Genomic DNA, 13,317 nt, shown 5'->3' with positions numbered 1-13,317 from the left:
ACTGTCACATTTCCCGCGTGGGCTCATTGGCCATGCTGTCGTTAGACGCTGGTATTAAAGATACAGCCATGTTCACTAGAGAAATATCGGGGATAGGCTGTATTCAATAAGCGCTCTACAACTTATTCGTGAAGTCGGAAAGGAGACCATATATTGCAGATTCATGCGTTCGTGGTATCGCATTCTGGTCATATGGGCGAAGAGTCGGGATAAGGATTACGAGCCGAATTATCAGTTTCCCAGATTCATTTGGATTATCTCTTTCTTTTTAGCTGTCAGAGAGCTGTACCAATGAGACTATTCATTTAGAAACGATATCTCGAGACCTGGTGTCCAGTCTTGCGAGCTGAATTCAAGCATAGATCGTTGAAGATGGTAATAGATTTATTTATATATGTATACCGAACCAAATATGCGGATCATTAACTCGTTGTTGAGAACGTCATCTCTGCAACTCCAGTCTATCACGTAAAAATCATCAGGTAATGGGAGCGCAACTCTCAAGAAGATGTTGATGGAAAGAAGTCTAAGACGTTAAGTCAAAAGACAAGTGGGTATTAGAAGGTTGAATCCTAAAGAAAAAGAGAGTTCTTTGTCACTGCATGCTATCCTTGCAGCGCTGTTTAAGTGTTATGGATAGAAATGTGAATAATTTACGATCGGTTGGTGGGAGCGTAGGCCTTCTTGGGGAAGGGGAAACTAAATCATTTATGTCAGACAGTCATATTCTCAGAGAGGTGACGTGCAATCCGCCAAATGTACTAGCCAGCAAATGACGTCCGCTGGTGTTGGTGAAAAGCATTGGCTCGCAAAGGATGATCAGGGAATTACTTACGAAGGTCCCAACTCTTGGATGCTAAGGCTGGCGAGCCACTGGCCCATGTCCATGCTCTCTTCAAGAGACTTGCCTTGCACAACACCAGCACAGAAACCACCAGCGAAGGCGTCACTGTAAGTCACATCAGTCATGCTTATGTTTTCGATGGAAAAGGCCCACTTACCCGGCACCGTTGGTGTCGTTGATTTTGTCCTTAGCGATCTCAACCACGCTGAACTCCTTAACCTCAACTTCGCCGTTGGGCTTGACGGTAGCAGCTACGGTAGGGAGAGTACCCTGAGTCACAATGGCGACTCTGGGGCGGCTGGTGTTCTTCTTGGGCAGCTGAGCCAATTTCTTGGCGATCTCAACGACATCATCCGTACCCCATTGGTGGCTCTTAGAGTAAGCACGAGCCTCAGTCTCATTGCAGAAGGTGTAGTCAGTGTAGGGCAGTACACTGTCGAGCTGGTCCTTGAAGAACTCAGGGATGAAAGGGGCCGAAAGAGAGAGCATGAAGATCTAAGAGAGCGCACATTTAGTATTAATCCATTGAGAAGGAACATTTGCATAGGGTGAATTCCGTAAGTCGTCAGGAATGCATACCTTGTTCTTTGCAGCAGCCTCTTCGCCAAGAGCCTGGATAGCGGGCACACACACAGTAAGGTGATAGCCACCAACGTAGTACACCTGAGCCTTCTCAACAAGAGACCAAATTTGAGGCTGCTTAAGATGCTCAATCTTGTACTCATTAGCCGCAGCAAGGTGGGTGCACATGCTACGGTTGTGGCCAGTGATGATCACGCCGCACTTGCCGGTAGGCTGGGCATCATCCACACGGTACTCGGTGTGCACACCAGCCTTGGTGCAGGTTTCCTTCAGGATATCGGCATACTTATCACGGCCGACACATCCAATGTAGAGAACAGAGTTGTCGGGGAGAATGTACTAACGGGTGACATTATAGTTAATATACGAATTATCAAAAAAAAAAAGAAGAAAAGATTTCAAACATAGTTCAGACCATACCTGAGCGCCACGAGCAGTGTTCTGGGCGGCACCACCGGCAATCAACTTAGCATCATGGTTCTGCAGCAGTTCCTCATAGAGGCCCATGTGCTTATCCTCGGCGAGAATAGCATCGTTGTCCTTCAGACCATACTTCTGGAGAAGAGCAGCATCACTATATGGTACTGTATCAGTACATGTACTATATTGTAACAATATTCTCAATGGCCAAGGTCTGTAACATACCCAACAGCTTGGATATCTGTATATTACAAGCAGAAAAGTACTTGCATTAGCATTGTCCCCAGATCACAAATTTTACAGTTTCTATCAAGCCAGATAGGATAATAGTCTTCACGTACCGAGGAGAGGGTTCTCCAAGCAAAGAAAAGGGTATCCTTGAGCGGCAGCCATTGTCGTTTATGTCAACAAGGAAAGTGCGTGTAAAGAAAGGATGAGTGGAGGAGACGGGTGGAGAGGAAGTAAAAAGGTCAAGAAAGAAAATCTCTAAGGGGAGGAAGAAGAGGAGAAGGTGAGGGTGAGAATGCAAGAAAAGGTGGGGGAGGGATGATGGTCCGGAGGGGCAGCAACAGAAAGAGACCCGGATCATATGCCGTACCGTACTGTACGGAGCGTATTGCATCGCATCAGGGGAGTGCAAAGTCCCCGATGTCCGTCTGCAACTCTCCATACTACAAACACCTCTTTTCCTGTTATCATCGCATAACTTACAGCGTTCGTCTTCCACAATGACTGATCCAGCCCTAGGCATCGCTGAGACCATTCAAACGGCCTCTATCAACCCGGAACCATCCCCAAGCCATGACATCAATCCTCCGACCGCATCTTCGGAGAAGAAGCCTGTCGCTGAAGATGCGCTATCCGAGGCTGGCAGCATCCCATCCGACGTCGTGGACCCTCATCGAATGATCAGACCCGCTCCAAGGCGGCATAATCTTCCTCCAATGCCTGATTTGCGCTTCGAACAAAGCTATCTGGCCAGCATACGGGGTGCTGAGACTTGGGGTCGTGTTGCATGGATCACCGTTCGAGATCAGGTATGCCTCCGACCTACTTTTACAATAAATAAAGGGATAAAATAAAATAAAAGCTCTCAAAACAAACACTTAAGGCTCATGCACCTATGTTCTTTTTTAGGTTCTTCTCCCTCTGATCCAAGGTACCCTCTGGACCCTCGCTCTCTCCGGTTGGCGATTCTGGAACCGCAACGCGTCTCTCAGTGGCCAGACATTGGGCAGCAGAATTCGACGATGGTGGTACGAAGTAAATAACTGGAAACTCCCTCCCCTCCCGTCAATGAAGGACCGTAAGCTTGCTGCACAGGCAGAAGACGTGAGTGACCCCCTGCCCTGTTCCTGTTATCTGATCTGATAGTGTAGCTGTGTTCAGCTCGAGTAACGTAACTATTCTGATTGAAGCTGACATTCTCGGAGTTCTTACAGTTCTATAAGACTCAGTTCTCAAACGCCGGTGCCGACTAACTGATTAAAATAAAGTGCGATTTTCCCGGATTTTGGTTGCATTTTAGGAGTTCAGGTTACGGCGTTACGAATATAGATCACTTCGATGGTCTGTCTGTATCTTATGTTTCTTAAGCCCACGGGTGCGCACATTCATGCACAGTTGGTTAAACTCTTGTAGACATTTCAATGGAGCTCTTCTCTTAGTAAAAATGTTATCGTAGGACATTCATATAAAGGCCAACCTGCTGTCTAGAAGTCGCGAAAACTCATGACCACGACCTACTTGCAGGCTAGCACGGACTTTTCCTCGGACACTAAACAGACAAATTACCACCACATAAACGCCTTGGGAGACTCCATTGTCTTGCTCGCGTGTACAATAGAACACGAGTGAGAAGATACGCTCCAGCATGAACTCTCTCAATATAGCCGCTCATTCAACGCCCGGGAGTACGTGGCTTCAAATGCTTTGAACCCCCTCGTTTGAACCAGCAGCAGGCGCCGGTTGACAGGGATGTGACCCGGTGCTCATAGTGACCCGAGCAGCTTCAGCACCTCCCTCGGGCTGGCCGTTTGCCTCATTTCGGAGGTCAGTCTTTTGCCCCTGAGGTCCATCCTCCCCTATCGTAGAAACGGTTGGCTTCGTTGCGTCTGATGATGGTATATATTCCGGAGGCGCAGGTTCAATCGCTATTTCCAGTTTATTCCCCACGCTACCCCCTGATAACATGTCACTAGGACCATTGGGGCTGCTCGGCACTTTCCCCTTACCGTATCTGAGCTGCACAACCAGGCTCGGGTTTTCTCCGTTCACTATCGACTCGTCACCACTCAACTCTTCTTCATCGTCACCTTCGAAATCGTTATCTTCTTCCTCCTCTCCACCCTGCCACTCCTTTCCGCTGGAGTGTCCCTCATCAGATTCATCCAGTTCGTCATCCACGTTGTAGCCGGTATATCCATTTGCTCGGGTAGACCGTGTCCTCTGAGGCTTCCCCGAGTCTTCTGCATCAGCTGGCTCATCACGCTGGCCACTGAGCAAACTTTCCCCATACATTCCTCCTGCGCGCGAACGTATCTGCCTTCCACTAGCGGTAAACCTGGGACCCACAGGTTCTGCGGGTGAAGAAATGCCTGAGGTGTTGCGTGTGGATCGTCGAGTCGAAGGCAAGCCATCGGAAAAGATATCCTCATCATCAGAGTATGTGTACTTCAGTTTCTTACCACGGGTACGGCCTTCATACAGAGAAAATCCAGGCTCGGGCCTAGAAAATTGTGCCTTACGCGCAATGCGATAGTCTCTGCGTTTACGTTTCTTACAACTAATGAGCAAGGGTAAGACGGCAGCGGAGGATCATAACTTACCTCTTCCGAGCCCTCGAAGCGAGGAACTGAATTCTTGATCTTCTCGCTGAGCTTCTTCGAATGCGTGCTTTTCTCCTCATCTAGTTTGTCTGCAACCGCCTTCAACTCGGGGATCGTTCCTGCCACGCTCCACCAAGTGACATTCTTGAGCGCTGGGTTGCTCTCACGGTACAACCTAAAGTGGGTGTCATCTAAGCCTTCGACAAGCCAATATCGACGCTTCAAGCCATCGCGACCCCATGGTTGAACGGAAAGTGGTTGGTTCAGGTCGTCTTCATGTCGTGCTTGCTTGTATGACTCTTTGATCTTTGCTTGAATCGCTTCGGAGGAGGAAAGGGACCAGAGGATCAGCGATTTCAGTAATCGTAACTACAGCGTGTTAGCTATCTAGTGTATTTCATATAAGTTGCGCAGAACGTACGCGTTCTTCTGGGGCCATTCCTGTGAAAGTGCGACCCCCGTGAAGAGGGTTCTTTCCCTGCCAAGCCTTGGGCCACTGGGACACATGGGTTTGGATCGCTTCTTCCAGAGGGCGTGTGTAATGAAGTCGACTGCGCATTCATGATAGCTAGTCAGCCTTTTGTCATTATCCTTGAACATCCTGGTTGTAGATAAAAGGGAGCTCGCATGCGCCCTTCGTAGTGTAGTGGGAACTGCGTGATAGGTGGTATCCATACTCCACGTCCTTCTTCCTGTTTAACACCAGGCCAAGCAACGCACACAGCAATCTCTCAATGTGCTCCCCGGGAGGCGAGTCTGCAACGCCTCTCTCAATGTCTTGTGGTCCGTAATGTGGCGTCGATCGTGGGAAGACATCATGAAAACGCGCGCGGAACATTACAATGAACTTTTAGTTGCGACTAGTCAGCAAACATGTTCACAAGTCCATATACGCGTCATATAAACGCGTAGGATTTTATAGGGCCAGCAATTGATGGATAGCTCACTGCAATGTCCGGGTTATCTGCTAAAACATATTCATGTGGTGGTGAAGGTGCCCGTTTCGGCGGCGGAGATTCTGATTCCTTCTTGAAGTACTTGGTGATGCCCACAGGCTCATCAACTGCCATGGGAGCAGACTCATCATCCGATGGTGGCGCTGATGATAGCGACGAGAGATCCGAGTCAGAAAGTGACATGTTAGACATGTTTGCTGAAGTTGGAAGTGGTTGTGTTGAAAAGGAACGGAGGTGGGCGAGTGCGCGCCGCAGGAAGTTCCATTGCACTACTACTGCCGATTAATGGAGCGCGGCTTTTACGCGCCTGGCCTGTCTGGCGTCATCAATGGCCACCAATATCAAGGTATGCTCACAACCCGATCACAGCAATGTATTCTCTAACATTCAATTTTATTCTGGGCTACATCTAGAGTACTGAACAGGGGATTGAGCATTGATGACCTCATAATGCGAACCTGAGACGCTGTATGAGACAGCGTATGATCATTTCGTAGAAACATGGAGGACCAAATGACAAATCAGTTTTTTTGAAAGAGAGCTAACAATGAGCAATCCCATTGAGAACTTGTCATCTAACGTTAGTTTACTCCGTACAGAAGGCTGGACAATGAACACGGCGCTAGCTCCTTACTGTGGCCGGGAGATGCCAAGGATCAAAGCGATTACCATGAGTCACATATCAGATTCATTGATCTGCTCGTTCAATAGCTTTTCTTCCTATGCAGCGGATACCAGTGTAGGATTGATTCAAGCGACCACTGTTGCAGTGTCTCGGGCGTCATCAGACAACTTTCCGCGTTGTGGTAGCTGTGAACCAAGGCTCTGTGGTACTCCAAATTCGGGAATTGTATTCTTTCCCAACCTCTCAAAGGCTGTTGAGGGGTATATTGCTTTTGTCAACCCATCTCCATGTAAACCTCACTTAATCATGCATGGAGCAATGAAGGTCGAAGACCATTAATGCAGTCAAGCAGCAATACTACCCAACAATGTCAATCGATGACAGGAATCCTAACCGGCGTAGATAGAACCATCATCAAAAGACTGTTTCACCACGATATATTCGTAGAGGTAGGTATGTGATTGGGGGAGGTCGTGTATTGCAACACGCCTAGTGGTCACCGAGTGCAGCTGACAGAGTAGCCTAACAAAATCAGATTAAGAAATTGGAGGTCTAGCCTTTGACTGGATTATCGGATTGTGTACCAGTTGTGCTTATCAAACAAGTCAGCCACCTAGGTGGTCGCATGAACTGTTACTCCGTCAGAATGCTCGGTTGTTCTTAAAGTCCATGGTTAATGTGACGGTTAGCCGCGCCGCCAAACCCACAGCCGCGCGAGAGAGGCGCACGGAGACGCTAGTCCGAGCTCGGTTAGATTAGCGACCGCGCCCTAAAGCCCACACAGCCCTTCCGCCGACGAATTCTCACCACCAACCCGACAAGCCCATCTTCGATTTGAGGTACGAGCACTTGATAAACTCCCACACCGGGTCGCAGGGGTCTTTCTTCTTGTATACTAACCTCCAGGTCTCTATCCAGATAGTCGCCATGGGTCGCGTGATCCGCAACCAGAGGAAGGGTCGTGGATCCATTTTCAGTGAGTGCGACCGCAGAGTTGAGCGAATTCCTGAAGACCAAAATTGCTGATAACAACTTCGCCTCCAGCGGCCAACACCCGTCTCAACAAGACCCCTGCTCAGTTCCGTGTCCTTGACTTCGCTGAGCGCCATGGATACACCCGGGGTGTTGTGAAGGAGATCATCCACGACCCCGGCCGTGGTGCTCCTCTCGCTAAGGTCCAGTTCCGTCACCCTTACAAGTTCAAGCACGTTACCGAGACCTTCATCGCCAACGAGGGCATGTACACTGGCCAGTTCATCTACGCCGGAAAGAACGCCGCCCTGACCGTCGGCAACGTCCTTCCTCTTTCCTCCGTCCCTGAGGGTACCGTCGTCACCAACGTCGAGGAGAAGTCTGGTGACCGTGGTGCTCTTGGTCGTACCTCCGGTAACTACGTTACCGTCATTGGCCACAACCCTGAGGATGGCAAGACCAGAATCAAGCTTCCTAGCGGTGCCAAGAAGGTTGTGAAGAGCACCTCTCGTGGTATGGTCGGTATCGTTGCTGGTGGTGGTCGTACCGACAAGCCTTTGCTCAGTATGTCTTGGACCCTGTTGATTGCCTTGATTTTGCCAAAAAAAATTGGGGTAAATGGGAATTGAATGCTAATATCACATTACAGAGGCTTCTCGTGCCAAGCACAAGTTCGCTGTCAAGCGCAACTCCTGGCCCAAGACTCGTGGTGTTGCCATGAACCCCGTTGATCACGTAAGGAATCCTTGTCTTCTGCTTGTGAAAAACTTATTCTCTGACCTATCTGTTTTATAGCCTCACGGTGGTGGTAACCACCAGCATATTGGTAAGGCTTCTACCATCTCCCGCTACGCCGCCCACGGTCAAAAAGCCGGTCTTATCGCTGCCCGGAGAACCGGTCTGCTCCGTGGTACCCAGAAGACCAAGGACTAAGGGTTTTATGGTGTGGAGTTTTTTTGTTTGTGACGGGTTCAAAATGCTCTTTTGCTATGAGGCACATGTACTTAGGCGACTGCGGATAACCTACCACGCGTCCTTAGCGAAATAAGGTTGTGGCCAACAATTTCATTGATGATTAAAACAAAAAGAGGGGGCCAGAAATCGAGTCTCTATGTGCATCTCATAGCATTTGCCAAAAACTGATTATGAATACTCGTTAATACCAAAAAATGAAGAATATTTCCTTGTTTGTTCATGGCGGACTGATTTCCTTAATCTGTATATTTTGTTCAGTCCTTGTAGGTTTCATATACCCCCAAGCCTAGTGCTCCGCTTTCTTGAATCTGTCATCTGTTTATCTGAGAGCACCAGGCATGATCCACTTGTTGCGCTTCTACTATGTAGTTCATGTTGTTCCATGATTGCTATGTTCGAGATTCAATTAGGTGCATTTATGGTGTGGTCTTGGCGCTGCTATTACGGGGAAGTGGGCATAATCTAGTTATCCATGGGGTAATGAATGATACAGTAAGTCATGCGGTCTCTGCAATCCAGGTTGTATATAAATTCGCATTGGTCTTAAGCACTTGCGTGTCGAATGAGTTTCTCGAATGAGTTTCTCGGTATATCCATACACAGTATGCCGGATGGTTTGTACGCCCGAAGGTTTCTGGAGGCAAAAAAAGGATTGATATTAAATTGACCAATCAGCGGCGCCATATGGATGTCACTGGCACTTCATAAACCAAGCGTACCCCCCAGAGACAGACTTTCTTCGAACAAGTATCCTCCATGAATTGTCTCATCGTCCCATAAACCTATACAAGGGCATATAGCTCATCTTACGTGATGAATCAGGAGAATCTACCCCTGGAACTACCTCGTCTGCCCGCCTGTGCCTCGCCGACCCTGTCCGCCACCGCCCGCTGGCAGGCAGTGGTCCGCCGAGATGCCACAGCCGAATCATTTGTGTACGCTGTGTTAACGACCAAGATATATTGCCGGCCATCATGTCCAGCTCGTCTCGCCCGGCGAGCAAATGTCCAATTTTACGACACGCCCTCGCTGGCCGAAAAGGCAGGTTTCAGACCCTGCAAGCGCTGCAAACCACAATCCCTGCGGGCGGGTAATCCTCAGGCTCAAGTGATACAGAGGGCATGTAAAACCATCCAGTCAGAGATAGCGTCCGGCTCCAAACCGACACTGCGGGAACTGGCTAGTCAGGCATGCCTCACGCCAAGTCACTTCCATCGGGTGTTCAAAAAGCTCGTGGGCGTCACGCCCGGGCAATATGCTGTTGCCATTCTCAAGGTCGCCCCTAGGGCCCCCTGGATGACTGCAGCCAAAATACGAGTATTACGGAATTGAAACCATGCGGTGTTCGCCCTGATGACTATGCGCCTTTTTTATCCTGCGGCTTGGAGAGTGACGATGTGTTCGATCCTGGAGATATTATAAACTGGAATGATTTTGACACTTTGATAGCCACGGAAGCTGCGTATGAGGCTGAATTTGATGTACAATTTATGGACGACTTCATCTCATTACCCAAGGAAGATGCCGCAGGTGCCACTGAGCACTATGGCCAAGATATTGGTGATGCCATATTGCAACACGAACAAACAAGTCGCCTAGACGGCGGCATTCACCTCACAGGTGTGGAGACTGCCATGCCATCCTGAAATAGTGGCTTGCTTCTTGACAGGCAGGACTTCATGAGATACTGGATAATCCCTGCATAGGGGGTCCGCTTGGCGCAACCAGGACGGTGGTTAGGCCGTGTTTGTTCTGCTGAATACCTGTCCATTGATCCGTGGAAAAGGAGAAAAACTGAAGTGGGAGGAGAACAGATGTACTAAATAACCTGGATTCAGTATGGGCTAATCGCTCCACTCTCCCAGGGGTCCTCAGGAGTCAGATGGTCAACCTGAAGTAGATGGGTAGAGCTGGGCCACCATGGAGTCAGTGCTTCTGGAGAACTGATATGCTTCGCCGATCATCAACCCCGACCTCTCCATTACAGGCGAATTGCAGGTTGTATTGAAAAGTATGGACTTGGTGTACTGTGTATTGAGATGAAATCTACCCACTCAAATACGGAGTAGTTCGCCTTTTTTTTATATCACTTTTGCACCAGGATCTGCAAGAGTATCCCACCGGGGCTTCTAGACTTTTCTCCAGAAAAACATCAAATGGAGTTTCATGTACTCCGTATGGAGAGGGTGGTCTAGTGCTACAGGCTAACACCCTTCCAGTTTACATGACTTAAACTGCCGAACGGCCATGCTAATACAGCACATGATAGTACAGACTAGATTTAGTTGTGTAATATTACATCAATTGTTCGATGAAGGTATACAGATGTACCCCTTTTAGACTACTCTAGATATGGTAGTTCTGGAGAAACACTGGTGGACTAGAGAATCTGCACTGTTCCGAAAATAGTTCAGTGGCAACGTTTGAAGACTGGCAATCTGAGCAGAGAGTTGTGGCATCGCATCCCCACTCCTTGCCCCACAAAAACGCGTGTCACCTGTTGCAGTTGAATCAAACTGGCCTATGAGGCTTCATTGTGTGATACACTCTAGTCGCAGATAATAATAATAGACTTCAAACCATCCATCCAACAGGCTAAGGTTTCAGGTACACCTAACTTTCCTCGCCATATACACAGAACATGAACATTGAAGCTAACAATTGGTGCCAATCATACGGGCAACCGTCCCCACCTTTAATAACAGTAAATAACTACGTAATTTATTAGTAGTTATACAAGAATCACTTACCAAGTTATTTTACCCTCAAGGGTCTAGACATACGAGTACGTACGACGGAACCCGGTGGAGACTGCAAGGTATTGTATGGTAAAGGCAAAGTCAATCCAATGTGATCCATGTGGCGTTTCTGCTCCCTCAAATCCATGTTTTTGTCAATGCCCATGAGTAGCATTGTTGTTCTCTATCAAGGGTAAAAAAAAAAAGTATCTTTGTAATTTGTCGGTGGTAAGCTGAAACAAATAGAGGAATTAAAATCGATTAAAACAAAAATAAATTACCACCATTGAATCATGAGAGTCATAACAAGTAAATAGTACTGTGTAGTAGTAACATTCCATCAGTCTTTAATCCCTGCGCATCCTCTCACCCACTTGGTGTTTCGCATCCTTTCTTTCCACCTTCCACTTCCCCCCCCTTCCCCCTCTGTCTCCCTCCCCCTTTCTTTTACTACAGGCCAAGTCTTTATACCTCGATTGAAATTCGCTATATTCTCTTCACTATTCTCCTCATACATCACCGCGGGGAAGGTCGTTTTGAAGGTCGCGTGCCCATCTGCGCTTGGCCGTTCTTTTCCTCTTTCTTTTCTTTTCTTTTCTTTCTGCCAATCTGCTGGCCAGATCAATCTAGCTTTATCTCCAATTCCTTTTAGCTTCTCTACCAATCGTCTAATTCTATCGCCTACTATACTCGGCCACCATGAACGTCAACAGGAAGTTTGATCGCTTCAAGCAATGGGCGGGAGAGAGGATGGGTGGTGAGGTCAAAACCAATCTCTCGGATGATTTCAAAGCCATGGAGACAGAAATGGGCGTGCGGAACGAGGGTGAGTCCGCCGATATATACTAAAGCTGGAAGGATTCGTTTAGTGGCTGACTTTTCGACAAGGTCTTGATCGCCTTCATAAGTCCATGATTGCCTACGTCAAAGCCGTCTCGAAGCGCAGCGAAGGCGATGACAAAGAGAAGACATTGCCCGTTGGTCATTTGGGCACTAGCATGGTCAGCCATGGCGAGGACTATGACGCCAATTCCGAATACGGCCGTTGCCTGACAAGTATGTTATCACTCGTGACACCTCCTCGACCTCCCGGACATCCACGTGTCTAACTATTATATTTCCTATTGCACAGAGTTCGGACGGACGGAGGAGCGCATTGCTCGCCTCCAGGAGTCGTATATCGCAGAGGCGAACTCAAGCTGGCTTGAGTCCCTGGACCGGTCCTTGGCGCAGATGAAGCAGTACCAGGTAAATTCCTCACAGTTACTAGATATCGCCGCGACATGTCTAATATCTTATATAGAATGCCCGCAGGAAACTCGACAGCCGGCGGTTGGCTTTTGACACTTCACTGTCCAAAATGCAGAAGGCAAAGAAGGAGGATTTTCGCGCAGAGGAAGAACTTCGAACCCAAAAGGCTAAATATGAGGAGGCCAACGATGATGTATACCGGCGGATGCAGGACATCAAAGAAAGTGAAGTAGAGAGTATTGCAGATCTGGAAACATTTTTGGAGGCGCAATTGAACTACCACGAGAAGTGCAGAGAAGTGCTTCTCCAACTCAAGAATGATTGGCCTGGCCGGTGAGTATCTGTACATTGGCAAGAAAACGTCTCCCACAGTTGTGTTAATTATTCTATGACAGGCAATCTCAGATACAAAGCTCGAGTGGCCGGCGCCCTGGCCGTGCCCGTGCTAGCACAGCCCATTCGTATCAGGAGCGTTACGAACCCCTGCATGAGGAACTTAGTAACTCGGCAGATCTGCGCCCCATTATTCGGTCAAGCAGGTCTCCGTCCGATGTGGAGGACCCGAGAGAAGTCTATGCCCCAGAGCCTGTACCGCAGAGACCTTTCCTCAATAGGACTTCAACGTTCGAAAGTCCAGCACAATTACGACAGGAACAAGCATACAGCCCAGGTCCTCGACCATATAGAGTGCCTAGCGAGAATTTTATTACCGGCAGGAATAGTGTTCTGACTCGGATGGCCGCCGATCCGTCTGAGGACACCAGCTCGCGATCTGGCACTAGCCCCGATAGAATGTACCAGGGACGGTCTGATTCCCCGGCATCATCATTCGGGGGTGTCACGAGAAGAAGCAGTTCGACTACATTGAACGGGGCTGCGGTACAGAAAAAAGCACCTCCACCCCCTCCACCTTCGCGCGCGAAGAAGCCGCCACCGCCGCCACCGCCTATGAAAAAGCCTATACTCAGTGCTGGCGAGGCATAGGCTCGCCTTACCATTAATCATCCCTAGGATTTCTGGGGGTTTGTGGTGGATAGATCACAATGGGGTGTCATGGCATTTTTTTTCATCTTGCGAGGCTTTTGAGATCATATCTACTATCTGCTTGCCTGCGGTGAGTGGCAGT

General features: G+C 48.6%; 6 protein-coding genes across 6 annotated transcripts; 4 read left to right on the top strand and 2 right to left on the bottom strand.

The window, feature by feature from the left end:
* Positions 1–363: 363 nt before the first annotated feature.
* On the bottom strand, positions 364–2,321 carry ANOM_000646 (adenosine kinase). Its single transcript, XM_015545904.1, has 7 exons — positions 2,188–2,321; positions 2,072–2,087; positions 1,847–2,000; positions 1,424–1,765; positions 1,002–1,339; positions 836–949; positions 364–699 (listed from the first exon to the last, which is right to left on the bottom strand). The coding sequence occupies exons 1-7, from the start codon at positions 2,237–2,239 to the stop codon at positions 654–656; spliced, it is 1,062 nt and encodes a 353-aa protein (XP_015411901.1). The 5' UTR covers positions 2,240–2,321; the 3' UTR covers positions 364–653.
* Positions 2,322–2,574: 253 nt separating this feature from the next.
* ANOM_000645 (DUF1770 domain-containing protein) lies at positions 2,575–3,527 on the top strand (the record flags this gene model as incomplete). The annotated part of the gene is made up of 3 exons (XM_015545903.1): positions 2,575–2,883; positions 2,984–3,178; positions 3,289–3,527. 3 exons carry the CDS (start codon positions 2,575–2,577, stop codon positions 3,325–3,327), a joined length of 543 nt encoding a protein of 180 aa, XP_015411844.1. The 3' UTR covers positions 3,328–3,527.
* A 242-nt stretch (positions 3,528–3,769) lies between these two features.
* On the bottom strand, positions 3,770–5,847 carry ANOM_000644 (uncharacterized protein; the record flags this gene model as incomplete). Its single annotated transcript, XM_015545902.1, has 5 exons — positions 5,622–5,847; positions 5,352–5,521; positions 5,096–5,225; positions 4,675–5,043; positions 3,770–4,624 (listed from the first exon to the last, which is right to left on the bottom strand). The coding sequence occupies exons 1-5, from the start codon at positions 5,820–5,822 to the stop codon at positions 3,770–3,772; spliced, it is 1,725 nt and encodes a 574-aa protein (XP_015411845.1). The 5' UTR covers positions 5,823–5,847.
* Positions 5,848–7,063: 1,216 nt separating this feature from the next.
* ANOM_000643 (60S ribosomal protein uL2) lies at positions 7,064–8,429 on the top strand. Its single transcript, XM_015545901.1, has 5 exons — positions 7,064–7,094; positions 7,174–7,231; positions 7,300–7,791; positions 7,877–7,962; positions 8,023–8,429. Exons 2-5 carry the CDS (start codon positions 7,183–7,185, stop codon positions 8,158–8,160), a joined length of 765 nt encoding a protein of 254 aa, XP_015411904.1. The 5' UTR covers positions 7,064–7,094; positions 7,174–7,182; the 3' UTR covers positions 8,161–8,429.
* A 586-nt stretch (positions 8,430–9,015) lies between these two features.
* mpt (putative DNA repair and transcription factor Ada) lies at positions 9,016–9,848 on the top strand (the record flags this gene model as incomplete). Its single annotated transcript, XM_015545900.1, has 2 exons — positions 9,016–9,435; positions 9,489–9,848. The coding sequence occupies 2 exons, from the start codon at positions 9,016–9,018 to the stop codon at positions 9,846–9,848; spliced, it is 780 nt and encodes a 259-aa protein (XP_015411905.1).
* Positions 9,849–11,639: 1,791 nt separating this feature from the next.
* On the top strand, positions 11,640–13,175 carry ANOM_000641 (BAR domain protein; the record flags this gene model as incomplete). Its single annotated transcript, XM_015545899.1, has 5 exons — positions 11,640–11,766; positions 11,829–11,996; positions 12,073–12,188; positions 12,244–12,524; positions 12,587–13,175. 5 exons carry the CDS (start codon positions 11,640–11,642, stop codon positions 13,173–13,175), a joined length of 1,281 nt encoding a protein of 426 aa, XP_015411902.1.
* Between the last annotated feature and the right edge of the window lie 142 nt (positions 13,176–13,317).

The sequence above is a fragment of the Aspergillus nomiae genome, assembly GCF_001204775.2.
Source record: "Aspergillus nomiae NRRL 13137 chromosome Unknown contig00007, whole genome shotgun sequence".
Classification (NCBI taxonomy): domain Eukaryota; kingdom Fungi; phylum Ascomycota; class Eurotiomycetes; order Eurotiales; family Aspergillaceae; genus Aspergillus; species Aspergillus nomiae.
Note: the sequence above shows the minus strand (reverse complement) of the source record. Positions and strands in the feature narration are given on the sequence as shown.

Coding starts and splice junctions, on each gene's coding strand:
- ANOM_000646 (XM_015545904.1), bottom strand. CDS start 2,239: ATGGCTGCCGCTCAAGGATACCCTTTTCTTTGCTTGGAGAACCCTCTC. Junction 1,766..1,846: donor ACACTGCTCGTGGCGCTCAG/GTATGGTCTGAA, acceptor GTCACCCGTTAG/TACATTCTCCCCGACAACTC. Junction 950..1,001: donor AACGACACCAACGGTGCCGG/GTAAGTGGGCCT, acceptor TGTGACTTACAG/TGACGCCTTCGCTGGTGGTT.
- ANOM_000643 (XM_015545901.1), top strand. CDS start 7,183: ATGGGTCGCGTGATCCGCAACCAGAGGAAGGGTCGTGGATCCATTTTC. Junction 7,232..7,299: donor GGGTCGTGGATCCATTTTCA/GTGAGTGCGACC, acceptor CTTCGCCTCCAG/CGGCCAACACCCGTCTCAAC. Junction 7,963..8,022: donor CCATGAACCCCGTTGATCAC/GTAAGGAATCCT, acceptor TCTGTTTTATAG/CCTCACGGTGGTGGTAACCA.